General features: G+C 42.6%; 1 protein-coding gene across 3 annotated transcripts in view; it reads right to left on the bottom strand.

Moving 5' to 3' along the window:
* The window catches only part of nup98 (nucleoporin 98 and 96 precursor), a 132,802-nt gene that overhangs the window by 106,008 nt on the left and 13,621 nt on the right, over positions 1-13,173 (bottom strand). For 2 of the 3 annotated variants that reach the window (XR_007937293.1, XM_051937940.1), the window contains exons 11-23: positions 11,873-11,965; positions 10,716-10,856; positions 9,350-9,483; positions 8,704-8,891; positions 8,499-8,615; positions 6,983-7,172; positions 6,786-6,885; positions 6,592-6,705; positions 6,316-6,454; positions 5,994-6,171; positions 4,240-4,401; positions 1,337-1,576; positions 9-141 (exon numbers count right to left, since the gene is read on the bottom strand). Coding sequence is in view for 2 of the 3 variants with exons in the window: in XM_051937940.1 (XP_051793900.1) it covers positions 9-141; positions 1,337-1,576; positions 4,240-4,401; positions 5,994-6,171; positions 6,316-6,454; positions 6,592-6,705; positions 6,786-6,885; positions 6,983-7,172; positions 8,499-8,615; positions 8,704-8,891; positions 9,350-9,483; positions 10,716-10,856; positions 11,873-11,965 (1,929 nt within the window). In the remaining variant the exon portion in view is untranslated. The remainder of the gene's footprint in view (positions 1-8; positions 142-1,336; positions 1,577-4,239; positions 4,402-5,993; positions 6,172-6,315; positions 6,455-6,591; positions 6,706-6,785; positions 6,886-6,982; positions 7,173-8,498; positions 8,616-8,703; positions 8,892-9,349; positions 9,484-10,715; positions 10,857-11,872; positions 11,966-13,173) is intronic. The other variant, XM_051937941.1, reaches the window with a different exon arrangement.

The following is a 13,173-nucleotide window of genomic DNA, read 5'->3' as shown; positions in this document are numbered from 1 at the left end:
TTTCGTACCAGAGGGTCGGCCGTGAGCTCCCGGCAGGACGAGGCGGGGAGACGAGACATCAGCGGAAACCTTCATCGCTGCCTGATCCTGGAACATGTCGCTGTCATCCTCATCCTCAGCGAACAGAGACGCCTTCATGATCTGCAGACAGAGCGACAGATTCATTCAATCCGTCACACAAACAGCAAGGGCTTAGATTCAGAAATGGGATTATAGGGATCGTAATATTATCAGTTAATTCATTGCTGTTAATAAATTGGCAGCCCCCTGATGCAACTAGGTTTGTTATTTGGTCAAACCTTCCACCTTGTCAAAGGCACACATCACTAGCAGAACATCTTCTTAAGGACAGACACTACGTTTTACCAAAGTTTAATAAAGGACTGACGGTGAAGGATGTGGAAGCTGCTCAGACAATCACACATGACCTTGAAAAGAGAAAATCAGGGCGTTCTAACATCAGATCTGTCCAAGGTGAACACGACTGATTTTTTCTACCTGCTCTTTTCTACGAGCGGAAAACTGCATAGATACCACAATACTCCGAAAGTATAACAGTACTACTTCCCACCACTGTGGTTATAAGAGCAGCTGTCTGTGCCGGCTGGAGTGACTTTAAAACAGCTTCATGATCATCATCAACGTCATCACTTTAAATTTTAACATTCTCACAAACAGTTTGGTCACAGTCTGCAGCCCTGTTTAAATGCGGAAAAATATTTTAACCGATTATGCAGTGGAGGAGGGATATGTTGACTAACTGTAGTACCTGGTTGTTCCACCAGGTGGAGCTTCTTCCTGTTTAACACTGTAGGCACGACATAACGTGATTTATGTCTCAAGTCGTAACTCACAGATGTACATATACGCCTATGTCATTCACCTATGGTGACAGTCATAAAATCATAATTTAAGACATAGAAACTGTATGGTCAAAAAAGAAAAAACTAAGGAAGACAATTTGTTTTAACATCGTAACTGCCGTATGTTGGAATGACGGAACAAGATTTTCTTTAATGTAAGGGAATTGGCAACAAAAATACGAAATGCCTTAAGCTGAGGACATCGTAAACCGAGGACGTCCTGTAGCAAACCACAAAGACGCGGAGCAAAAATTAATATGAACCCTTTCTTAGATTGTTTTTATGTATAGGTCAGTTGTGTGTGTGCTCCGTTTCCATACTTGGGGAGGACGACTCGCTTGAAGCTGCTCATCTATAATTCTGTCAACACTGTGCTTCCATGTTTTCTCACTGAGGTTTGTGCTACTTTTCATGGGAATCAAGGTTGTCTTGATCCGTACAGATCAGGTTTATGTAATTAAATCCGACTCTACCTGGAGCGTGTGCGGATTGATGCCAAACGAAGACGCGATGTGTCCGGACGTGGAGACGCCGTCATGCTCTGCAGACGTGAATCCTCCGAGCTTCCTGGCCGTCGTGTCCATTTCACTCGCTGGCAGGTCGCCATCCTCCTCTCCTCCCAGCATGCCGTCTGTCGGAAAGCTCTGGGTGATGTCGGCCATGTCGCTGTCCAGCTCCGAGACGCCGCCCGGAAGATCCACGACGACCGTGGACTGAAAAACACAACGACAGTCACGACTTCTGACGTCACAAACAAATCCACAGAATCCCGCTGAGGTAACGGAACATCAGTGACTCATGTCTGATCATATGACGAGCAGAAAGTCTGCCAGAATGCCTTTATGAGTTTAAAACTCCTCAGTACCATCTAGGACCAAAACAAACATCTAGGGGATTGAGCTGCTTGGTGGAGGTCTGAAATCTGAGTCGTTCCTCAGTATTTGATGGAGCAGCTTACATTTGAACGTCAAAAACCATTTTATCTGTGCACAGTAAGAAACCTGAACCTTTAATCTCATGTTAATTGATCCATTACAACACCCAAAGGAGATGTCCTCCAACCCTATTTTTTCTAAAAAACAAAAAATGCCCCAAATGTGTATTTACAGCTATTTTGAGACCCAAAAAAACCCCAACAAATTCTTAGATTTCAGAACCTCAAACAGACAAATGTTTTGGGTTTTTGTCTGAAAACAAGGTATTTTTCCAGTTAGTCTCTACATGCAGCTCAAATACAAACCACTACTTTAGACACACATGAGAAGTTAAGTCCGACTGGTGCAGCTTCAAATAGTATTCATCTTCACACAAACGTTACAGACCAAAACTTAAATGTCAGTGACTTTATTTTTCTTTCAGAACGTCAAAGTGAAAATTAGTACAACTTAAGTCAAACATCTTAAAGCAGATCGGTCTAAAGCGTTTCTCATAACTTTGATGTCAAACATTAGATAAAATGTGTGACTACCATTAATCAGAATAATATCACATTGTTTAAACACAAACCTTAAACACAATATAACATCTGGCAAAGAAAAGGTTTCAGAAAAGTGAAATAACTTCTTCAAAGAAAATCACTTAAAGAGCGCTTCCCAACATCTGCATGATGAACGTAGGAGGTGCGATCAAGAAGTCCTGGGACTGTGAGGTGTGGTGCTACAGACATCAGAACCTGCTGGTTGGTGTACGTTTACAAACTCAAACATCTCAGTCTGTTCAAGACAGCAGCTGGATGATCCAATGACGAGGGTCTACAGCTACCACCAATGGATCAAACAACAATCTCAGACTGGAAGAGGAGAATTTCTGTGGTCGTGCTCTGTGAATTTGTCATAACCTCCTTTAACTTCGTAATTCAAACCACCCAAACTCTGGAGCCTGTTGGTGGTCCAACAATGATCCTCACCTTCCTCCTGCCTGACTCATTAAATATATCTCCCTCTTCCCCTAAACAAAACTACAGTTCAAGGGTTCTGCTTACATGATTCCACTGCTTTACAGGAAGGAGAACACCGCAGTGATGAAAGACACCAAACGTAAATCTGTTATTTTGTCATTATAGGATCAGTCTCAGAATCATTTGATCACACCTCCGATGAGCCACATAAACTCTTTGTTCGATTCACAGATAGTCGAGCTACATTAGCAGCAGAATCAGAGCTTTCTTCTGACTAAAGATGAAGATTAAACTTTAGACATTCAGAGTCTGTAAGAAAAAGCTTCCTCTGTTGATTTATTCTCGATATAATTTCTGCCGTTCTCACTGCGTCTAGAGGAGTTCTCTGGTTGTTCTGTTTCTACGGAGAAGCAGGATTTTATATCGCAGTGAAAAATGAGTCAAAAACTCTTATTATATGCAGTTGTTCTTACACTTTATATCTTATAAAACTCACTTGTAATGTCCTTATAAATAAAAAATATTAAAAACATTTCTTCCTTGTACATGGAGAAATCAAATCTGGAAGTGGAGCTCCCATCTAAAAGACTGGTTCACGTCTGCAGTCTGAAGTCATCAAGATGTTTTAATAAAGAGCTGCTATCAGATCAGAGGGAGGAACTACAGATCAACACGTTAGCTTCCTTTAAAGTTTGAGTTTTTAATGTCACAGCGCTGGCTATCGTTCAAACTAAACCACCAGAGTTAACGTGGGATTTAAAACAGTTTCCTGGTGATTCTCACTGATACTTTATCTGCACACCCACTGAGCTTTGTCAGTAATCCCACTGAACAAAGCTGTACTGCTACAGTATCACATCATATGCGTTGCCATAGAAACCCACATTCATTCAGTTGGTAATGCAGAAAGATCACAAGTATGTTTGTGTGTTTAGTCCTGATTTTAAGTCCAAACTGAAGTGATTTCCATGTCTCCATTATGTGCCCGACTTAAAGCACCGCATGTTTAAGAAGTCAGTCTGAACTTCCAGAGCGCTAATGTTGCGCTAAAGTGAAACAATCTGTTCCTAGTGACTGAATGAGGCACTACGAGATCGATCCTGATGAAGAATCAGCCTTTTACATGAACGTAAAACTAATAAAGCTGATAAACACCAAAATCACACGGTGTATTTCTGACATTTTAGGTTTTGTCTCAATAAAGTCTAAGTGAAACCTGCTCCATATTTCAGCCCTTTCCTTTCTCTGCAGTGACTTTAATTAAAAATAATAATAACAAAATTTAAAGTAATGAATGTGTTAAAATGAGAAATCACAAAAATAAGTTTTTGCAGCTGCAGACTCAAAGAAATGAAACCAGAACAGACGGTGGCTCTGCTACGAGCAGACAGCTGGACACAGGACTGAGTGGAAGTTCCTTTAATCAGCTCAGGTGTGTCAGTGAGGATGAAGAGTGTGGATGGGCGCAGGCTGCTCTACCTGAGCCTGTGGCGCCACCTGCTGCTGGGAGGGGGGAATCTGCTGCTGCAGCCTGGAGGGAGGAAGAGTCATCGTCGTCTTCAGCTTCTTGGGGTCGGCTTTAGGCGGCACGTCCTCGTCTTCATCCGAGTCCTGGAGGCCATATTTGGAGAAATGGGCCACCTGAGACAGAGAGGGGGCGGAGTCAGTTACACCTGAGGTCAACATGAGCATAAACAGCTGCTGGTGTTTTCACAGCATCTTTTAGGTTGTCAGCTTTAGTGTTCTCTCTGAGGCTGATCTAGGACAATAAACACGACAAACAGGAAGGGAGCTGAGTATCGATCAGAGACGATGTTAACTCTCTCATGCTTCCAGCTACATTCAAACTCAGAGCTTTGGGAATGATAAAAGCTGCTGAGACAGGATTTCTGATGTTCAAGGCAGAGACCTGCATCAGCCAGAACAATCACAGGTCCTCTTAACATAATATCCTCAGTCAGACATTGAGCTTTGGTGTTTTAAAAGAACTGCGACCACAATAAAGGATGAACAGGACTGTTGGTGGAAAATCTTTTTATCATCTCTCATAAAAACAAGAACTATTGGACTGATTTTACTCTTTGGGATGTCTGCATACAGATCCTGAGATCAAGATCAGGACAGATCAAAGCATTTTTTAACTTAAACTTCAGCTCAAACTTATATAGATATAAATACAGCGTTACTAATCAATAACCAGTTAATTCATATTTCAAACTGAATACACTGGACCTTCGTTCTGTTTTCTGTTTTCAGCTACAGACACATGATGCAGCAGATAGCAGTGTGCCACTGGAAACAGAAACACCGTCGTAGTTGACTCTATGACCGACTGGTCAGAGGTCATTAAGCACCACACAAGTCTTTGTCATGGTGCCCCTTTACTAGCTAAACCCTCTCAATGTTCTCTAGTGGGCAACATGAACTTCATGTAGTCCAACTGACCACCTCATCTGGCTGCAGCAAGAAGCTCCACCTGGTGGAGCAACCAGGTACTACAGCTTATCGACAGTACTTGGTAATAGCTGAGTAAATGGAATGGGAATGGGACTCAGTATAGTAAATACAGGAGGTCCTCAATGTCAATTTCTGTAAGTAGGAACTCCGGTGAAAATGTAAAAAGAGCTATTATGAGCATTAGTCCTCCTGAGAAGTCATGAATACCAGCGACTTTCATGCATGTATGAATCATTTTACAAGAAAAACACGCTGCACTGTTTTTACAACCTGATCTAATAATTACGATATTTGTCGGTGTTTCTGTTCCCAGCGTTTTATTCTGTCTAATTTCACCTCCATAGAGACGGCTTTCCTTTTCATCAAAGCATCAGAAGAGTCTGACTTATGCTGGGAGCCATAATGAAGGTAAAAAGTTAGTGAATGTAGCACAATCCAAGGTGGAGTATAACCAGAGAATGGAAACAAAGACGTCTGATAGCACCGCGTGATGACGTATTCATCCACTCACCAACTAGTTCCACATAACCAGTTAAGATGGAACAACAAAACGCACGCTGGTCGAGGACAACGTAAACCGAGGACTTTCTGTATTAAATGATTCTGGTCGGACCGGGGGCAAAAATACTAGATCAGAACATCTTTCCTTTGTCCTGACACCAAAACATGATCCTTGACGGTTATCATTTTGTATGTAGGACACTAAGGAGGGACACAAAGAGAAACTGAGATTATTACATCAGATACTATCGAAAGGAAAAGTTCAGGTAACCGACCTCGAACACCCAGGAGCCGGTCTCGGGCCGGTACTCGAGGAAACGGGCTCCCTGTTTGCGCGAGGCCTTCTCCAGCCGGCCCTCGTAGTTCATGTCGGTGAGGCGTTCAGGGCTCCTGATCTGAGTGCAGGTCGTCTTGTCGTTGGGCCAGACGCCGTCCAGAGTCACCTCTGCTCGCCTACCAACACAAAATACGACATAAACAAAAACATATTGAACTGTGTGAGTCGTTTACAGTTTATTTTGTGTTTTCACGGCTCATATTCATCGCTTTAATGTGTTCTTGGTTTATTACTGAAGTGTAAAGGCTCCCGTCACTCACCTGTTAAGCCCCTCCCCCTCTGGAGGCTTGTTCTTGTCATCTGGGTACACGATCACCTCTTTACGTCTGAAGTGGACAATCTCGTCGAGGTTCAGTCCCGTCACGTTCACCTCGCCAGGGAAGAAGATGGAGCCGTAACCTGTGAGGGCCAATCAGAGCAGAGATGACCGTCCACTCAGTGATGGCTACAGCTTAGTGGAAAAATCACACACCGAGTTAGCTGATGTCAGTTTAGTGAACAGGAAGACTGATCATTTAGAATCAGCTGTTTGGTACCTTTCCTGCCGATGGTGAAGTTTTCTACGACACACTCTCCGTTCTCGTCCACCATCTCAGCGAGGTCGTCCATGGAGGGGATTGTGTAATAACCCACACGGTTCAGAACGATGCCTGAAGAGCAGGAAGAAACAGTGTGATGATCGATCCCGGTCACAGAAACAGGTTTAAGTTTGTAAACGAGTGGATCTGACCTGCAGGATGAGGAGACTGCTGGGACTCCGGCTGCTCCTCCTCCCTCTCCTCCTGCAGAGATTCTTCTCCCAGAGACGCCGACACGTCATCGCTGCTCAGCTGAGGACACAAATAAAAACATAACATTCAACATCATCAAATTCAGCGTTACTGCTTCTGTCGAAGCCCAGATCATCTCTTCGGCGAGGCGGCTCACCTCCAGGCCGTTCCTGGACGGTTTGTGCATGTTCAGGTCGCTGATGGTGTCCTGCAGGCTGGTCTGGGCTCGGCCCTGAGGGATCGGCTTGGCGATGGGGTTCACGTAGAAGTGGGTGACCTCCGGGTCGTCGTCTGGCCGGCTGCTGGGTCCCGGAGCCTCCCTCAGCTCCTCCTCCTCCTCCACATGGCTGCACAACAGGAGGCAGTAGAAGGTTGAGGCAACGTTACAGCATCAAATGAAGCATTCAACGTACCAAGGAACCAACGGGAGACAGATGGGAATGAATGCTATACTGTCTTCATGTGGACACAAATAAAATACTAAATACAGACTGAGGCACCATCTATGGTCACACACAACCGTTCAAATGTCTGTACAGCAACAGTAACTAATATAGAGCAACTTTAATGTAGAGCAACAATAACTAATATGGAGCAATTTTAACTAATATAGAACAACTTTTATTGATAGCATTCAGAAGTTTATGATCATATAGAAATGTCCTTATTTTTTTAAAGAAAAACTATTTTTTTTCCCCCAATAAAGATAGCATTAAATGAATGATAAATCCAGTGTAGACATAGTTAATGTGGTAAATGACTATTCTAGCTGGAATATCTCCATAGGGGTACAGAGGAACATTTCCAGCAACCATCACTCTGTGTTCTAATGCTACATTGTGTTAGCTAATGGTGTTGAAAGGCTCATTGATGATTGGAAAACCCTTGTTCAGTTATGTTAGCACATGGATAAAATTGTGAGTTTTCATGGACAACATGAAACTTTTAAACAGTAGTACAGGTGCACCCATCAACTCATTACATTTATGAATTTTATTCATATTTTTACTACTGCAGTGTCTATTTTTAACCTGTTTCAGTGTTTCTAGCTGTGATTTAGATGCTCTGAAATTTAATTCTCCTTCACATCTTCTTTGAATGATGATAAAGGAAACCTTGATCTCAGCCTGGACGTCAATCTCTCACCACAAAACTAAAATTACTGCTTCAGCTTATATTCAGGCATTAGTCCTATATTTAGCAAAATGGAGGTAGAGGAGGAAAGCAAACAAGTCCCGGTCTTTGTGGACACTGAGCTTAGATGAAACAGCCGTTAGATAGAAGGACTGATGATTTGTCCAACATTTACAGACAGGAGGACATCTATCAGGAGCTAAAGATGGAAACCTGCAATGAGGTCCACTTTCAGACTGTGCTGGAGCTGCTTTGTTTGGCCTTAAATCACAGCTAAACAGCCGCTATCAGGCTTTAAACTGCGGTGGAAACGCAGAAAAACGACTGAAAAAACTGATTCCTCATTAAGTTCATGCTTGTGGCAGAAGAAAAATATATATATTCTGAGATGCAGTCTCAGTGAGTTTGAGCTTCTGGTTCTTAGGTTTTTTTGGCTGGATGAGGGCTCAAACCTCCATGAAATGTAAAATCTCCTCCCTGGATGTGATTTAAATCAAAGCTCAGTGCTGAACAGTCCTGAAACAGGAAAGTGTGCAAACCTGTGTCCGTTCTGTGGATACTCTGGGGGCGAGGCCAGGTCGTCGCTCTCTTTGTTAATCGGACTGTTGTACTGACTGCTGTTCAGGTTCTTCAGCACCAGCTTCTTTATGCTCTTCCTGCAGAGAAAACAGGCACAGATATTGTAGTACAGAAGCCGGTCTGTGACAGGACGCAATCTGTGGATAGTTGATGATGAGGCGGTACCTCGGGATGAAGGCTCCGTTGGTGAGCGACGGCTCATCGTCATCCAGGCCGTCGAACAGCTGCGACTTGGAGCCGCCCGAAGACGTCAGCGCTTTGGGCCGGACTCTGGTCGCAGGACGGGGCGTCAGCTTGTAGTGGGTGGGCGTGGTCAGGGCCTTCTGAGCCGTCGGATTGGTTGGTTTCAGACGCTGTTGGAACAGAGGAGGAGCTGTGATTGGACGATTCAAACAAACAACCTGAGCTGCTCTTTGTTTCCATCGTGGAATGATTTTTTTTCCTCTTTCAAAGAGTGAGAGTTTGTAGAATTAAAAGTTCGACACATTCGGATGACGTGATGGAGTAGCGTGGAATCATGGGAGTTGTGGTTTTTAATCACACTTAGGCAGATATCACATTCACAGATGAGGGGATGGATTAAAGTTTGTTTTCACACGTTTCTCAGGCTACAGCAGGTAAAGGTGATATGACGACACTGACAGGCGATTAAAATGAAGCACACCTGTTAGCCTGAATAAAATACAGACTTCTGTTGTAAATAGTTAAACTACATGATCCCACAGGATAACAGAATATGTAGCGTGGTGTCTTAAAATGGAAATGAGACCTATAATCCCTTTAGCCTTTTTGTCATTGCAGTCATTCTCACCTCCTCCTTCTTCTTGGGGTCTGACAGCGGGTTTCTGAACAGAGGCGAGTCTCCGTACGGTGAGTAGGCCAGAACGCTGAGCTGCTGCTGAAGCATGGCCTGCTGGGCGGCAGCAGCGTTTGGATCTGTGAGGGCTGAAAGACAAGAAACCGAAGCACAAACACAGTCAGAACGAAGCAAAGACGGAACAAACGGCTGGTCCGATGGGACTGTTTAGAATAAGAGCTGGACGAGATGGTCAGTAAAAGCACTATTATATAAAACAGGAGTCAGAATCATCTTAGTCCTGATCTCCAGTAAAACCACAGCACAGTAACGGATAAATAACTCCTCATGGTTCCTGTGTTATAGTGCGCAAATGTTCACATTTAAGGAATTCTCTTTTTTACTAAACATCATGAACAACCTGAAATTTATCAAGAAAAATAAATTCAGTTTCACCAACATTCATCCTCAGTTTATCATTTCCTCATTAAACTTCCAGATCACAGAGTGTCTACAAAGGAACACATTTAGACACCTGGAACTGAACCAGAGGATTTACTGGAGGATCACAACCACAGATGTCAGACCAAAAAAAAAAAAAGAGAGACAACAACAAAAACAAGATAAAATATTACAAAAGGGAGACAAAACTACAAAAACCAGACAACAAAAGCAAGACAAAAAGAAAAAAGAAACGACAATATTACAAAAATGACACAAAAACAATCTAGTATTCTACTTTAGGATCAAACAACAAAAAAGACAAAAACAAGACAAAATACTACAAAAATAAGACACAAAACGAAAGAAAATGAGACAAGCATCAAAACAAAAAAGAATATAAAATCAGACAAAAAAGTTACAAAGCGCCAAAAAAAATGGACAAAACACACAAACGGGACAAAAAGGAAACACAAAACAAAAACATGATAAACAGCAAGTCAGACAAAAACAAGAAAAAGATTACAAAAATAAGACACAAAATGACAAATAATGATAAAAACACGAGTGAGACAAAAAGGAACCAAAATGACAAAAATGAGAAACAAAAGTCTGACAAAAGAAAAAACAAAAAGACGAAATATGAAAAAATGAGACAGAATGACAAAAGAACAATCTAGTATTTTACTTTATGATCAAAACTACTTGTCATCGTCTAGAAATGATTTTAAATTTATAGTTTTACTAATTTACAATCTGCAGTTAATGTCTTCCCTGGAATTTTTAGACTTTGAGGGATTGGACCCTCTGGAGGACCACTTTTGGCCCATGGGCCTCATGTTGGACACCCCTGCTCTAAAAGACAAACTGAACTGTTTAAATTATTTCTCATTCCTTCTTAAACTTTTTTAAACACAGAATGAAACAAGCAGCTGCTCACCGACGGGCTGCTGTGGCGCTCCGAAGCCCAGCGTGCTCGTTCCGCTGTTGAATCCCGTCGTTCCGAACGTTCCCATCGTTCCCAGTGTGGTGCCCAGTTTGTTCTGGTTGTTCGCAAACAGAGTCTGTCCTGTGCCCACTGCTGGACGCACACAGCTTAGTGTTAGCATGTAAGAGGACAGACTAAACACTAACAGACCAGTCCTGTGTGCTGCAGTCCGACTAGTGCTGAAATAATTAACTCCAGGGTTCTCGCCAGCGCATTTCAACGGGCCGTTACGCTGTCGTAACGGGCCGTTACGCTGTCAGTTTAAAAGATTACGCTGTGATTAGGGCCGTTACGCCAGCGCATTTCAAAGATTACGTTGTTATGAGAGTGTGTGGCTCCGTCATGAGAGAGAGAGAGAGAGAGAGAGCAGCGTGTGTGTGTTTGAGAGAGGGGGAGAGCGAGATGTCCAAGCGACCTTGAATGCAGCGCGAGCGAGAGAGACGGCAGTCGGTTCAGTCAGAGGAGAGAAGGTGTGTAGTTGCTGGGTTGGCGGTACTGTGCAGTTCACCCACTGTTTATAGACAATAAAGGCTGCAGTGTTCTTCGATACGGCTGCTGAGGAAGTGAAGGGGGTTAACCCCGGGCTTCCTGACCACGGTCGGGGGCCGAACAGGAAGGGTTAACACTGTGATTAGGGCCTCTATGCTGTTAGTTTGACAGATAACGCCATGTGCGTTTGTTTTTATCGACTGGGTGCCTATCTAGGTTAATTTATGTCTCCCCACCTCAGCCGTACTTTCCTGTCGATTGACCCGTTCCCGTCTATTGCACATGCAAGAGGACCTGCCGTTACGCTGAAAAAAAATCCTGGTGAGAACCCTGAACTCATGTAAAATTAACTGTCAACTATTATCATAATCTGACAATTTTTCTTGGTCAAAACACATAAAAAATATAGGATTTACTGTTCTAGTCTCAAAATCATCCGTCACATCCTCCCATCCTTGTTTAGTCCACAAAGAGCTGATTAACTGCAATGATTTTTGCTGAGCTACAACATAAACACCTTTATATAAAATTCTAGGGTTCCTTACACATACAGCCAAAATAAATACTTTCAATACAATTATATATGACTGAAGTGGCCCAGAAACGTGTTTGTGCGTTACCTGTTCCAAAGCTGGTTCCCAGTCCGGTCCCCAGTCCCCCGGTGGTCGACTTGTTCCCAAACAGATTCCCTCCAGGAGGGGTCGCCCCAAAACCTACAGCCGGAGAAGAAACAAAAACATTAAAACAGTAAAATTTAAAAAGCCTGATTGCTTACATTAAACACTAAATTTAAAAATGTGCTAAAAAAAAACAACCAAATCTGTCAGCCAAGGGTTCAGTCGCTTTCTGATTTGGTACAAATCAGAAACTAGAAAAGCCCTCATAGAGCTCAGTCCTCCTCCAAAGCTGCTCATTCTCATTCCCATTTATTTATTAGTTATTGATGATCAGAAATCACAGCAACATACAATGTGTCCATTTAATATAGATGTACCCAAAAACACAATGACCTTGACCTCAGTACAGGCGTGTGTTCTGCATGTGTACGTTATGTACGGATACTGAATCACATGACCTAAATATGTAGCGGGTGGTGAGAATTGATGGGACTCAGAAACACCCCCAAAGCTTAATCAATTGTTCCTTGGATCATTTCTAAGTTCCTGATAAGTCCTCAGTGGTGGATTTGCAGAAGGATCAGTCATGTGATGTAGTGATCACTTGTTGTCATGGTTACAGTGACACCGTGTCGCCATCTCACAATGATACAGAAATCTTTAACAAATCTCCATATTTGACCAAAATGTTTAGAAATTTGTCCACTGCTTGATCAAAAAAAATTCTCTTTTCCTGTTCACAATCTGTCCAAAATGAGTTAAACTTCCAGGATGGCTCAGAAGGGTTCCACAAATGACCAAAAACTATAAAAAAATGTCCAAAATGACTCAAATTTGACCTCATAAAATAAGTGTGTTCTCTAAATGTTGTTAAAATTTGTCAAAAGTCACTAAATATGTGAAAAAAATACTAGAATATATTTGGTAGTGTCTACAGATACGGACCCGTACCCGTAGCCTGTGGCCTACGGATACGGCACTTTCCCTTAACATAAATATTAATGAGACGTACATTAATGAGCCGGCTGATGAACGCGCTTTGTGATTGGCTGGTAATCCTACGTACATAAATATTAATGAGCTGGCTTGGTAAACCGAGTGATGAAGGCGCTTCCGTGATTCGAGGTGAATCTGCGTGCCGAGCCTGTCATGTCAGTCATCTGCTGTTCTCTTTTCTATCATGCATAATGTCTTATAAATATCATTATCTGACTTTTTCACGGACGGGGTTGAAATCAGCACTACTATTAAAAATAGCAAAACTTTTTATTCACGTGACCCTGTTCTAATAAAGCACAAACAGC

This window comes from Acanthochromis polyacanthus, chromosome 17 (genome assembly GCF_021347895.1).
Source record: "Acanthochromis polyacanthus isolate Apoly-LR-REF ecotype Palm Island chromosome 17, KAUST_Apoly_ChrSc, whole genome shotgun sequence".
Lineage (NCBI taxonomy): Eukaryota > Metazoa > Chordata > Actinopteri > Pomacentridae > Acanthochromis > Acanthochromis polyacanthus.
Note: the sequence above shows the minus strand (reverse complement) of the source record. Positions and strands in the feature narration are given on the sequence as shown.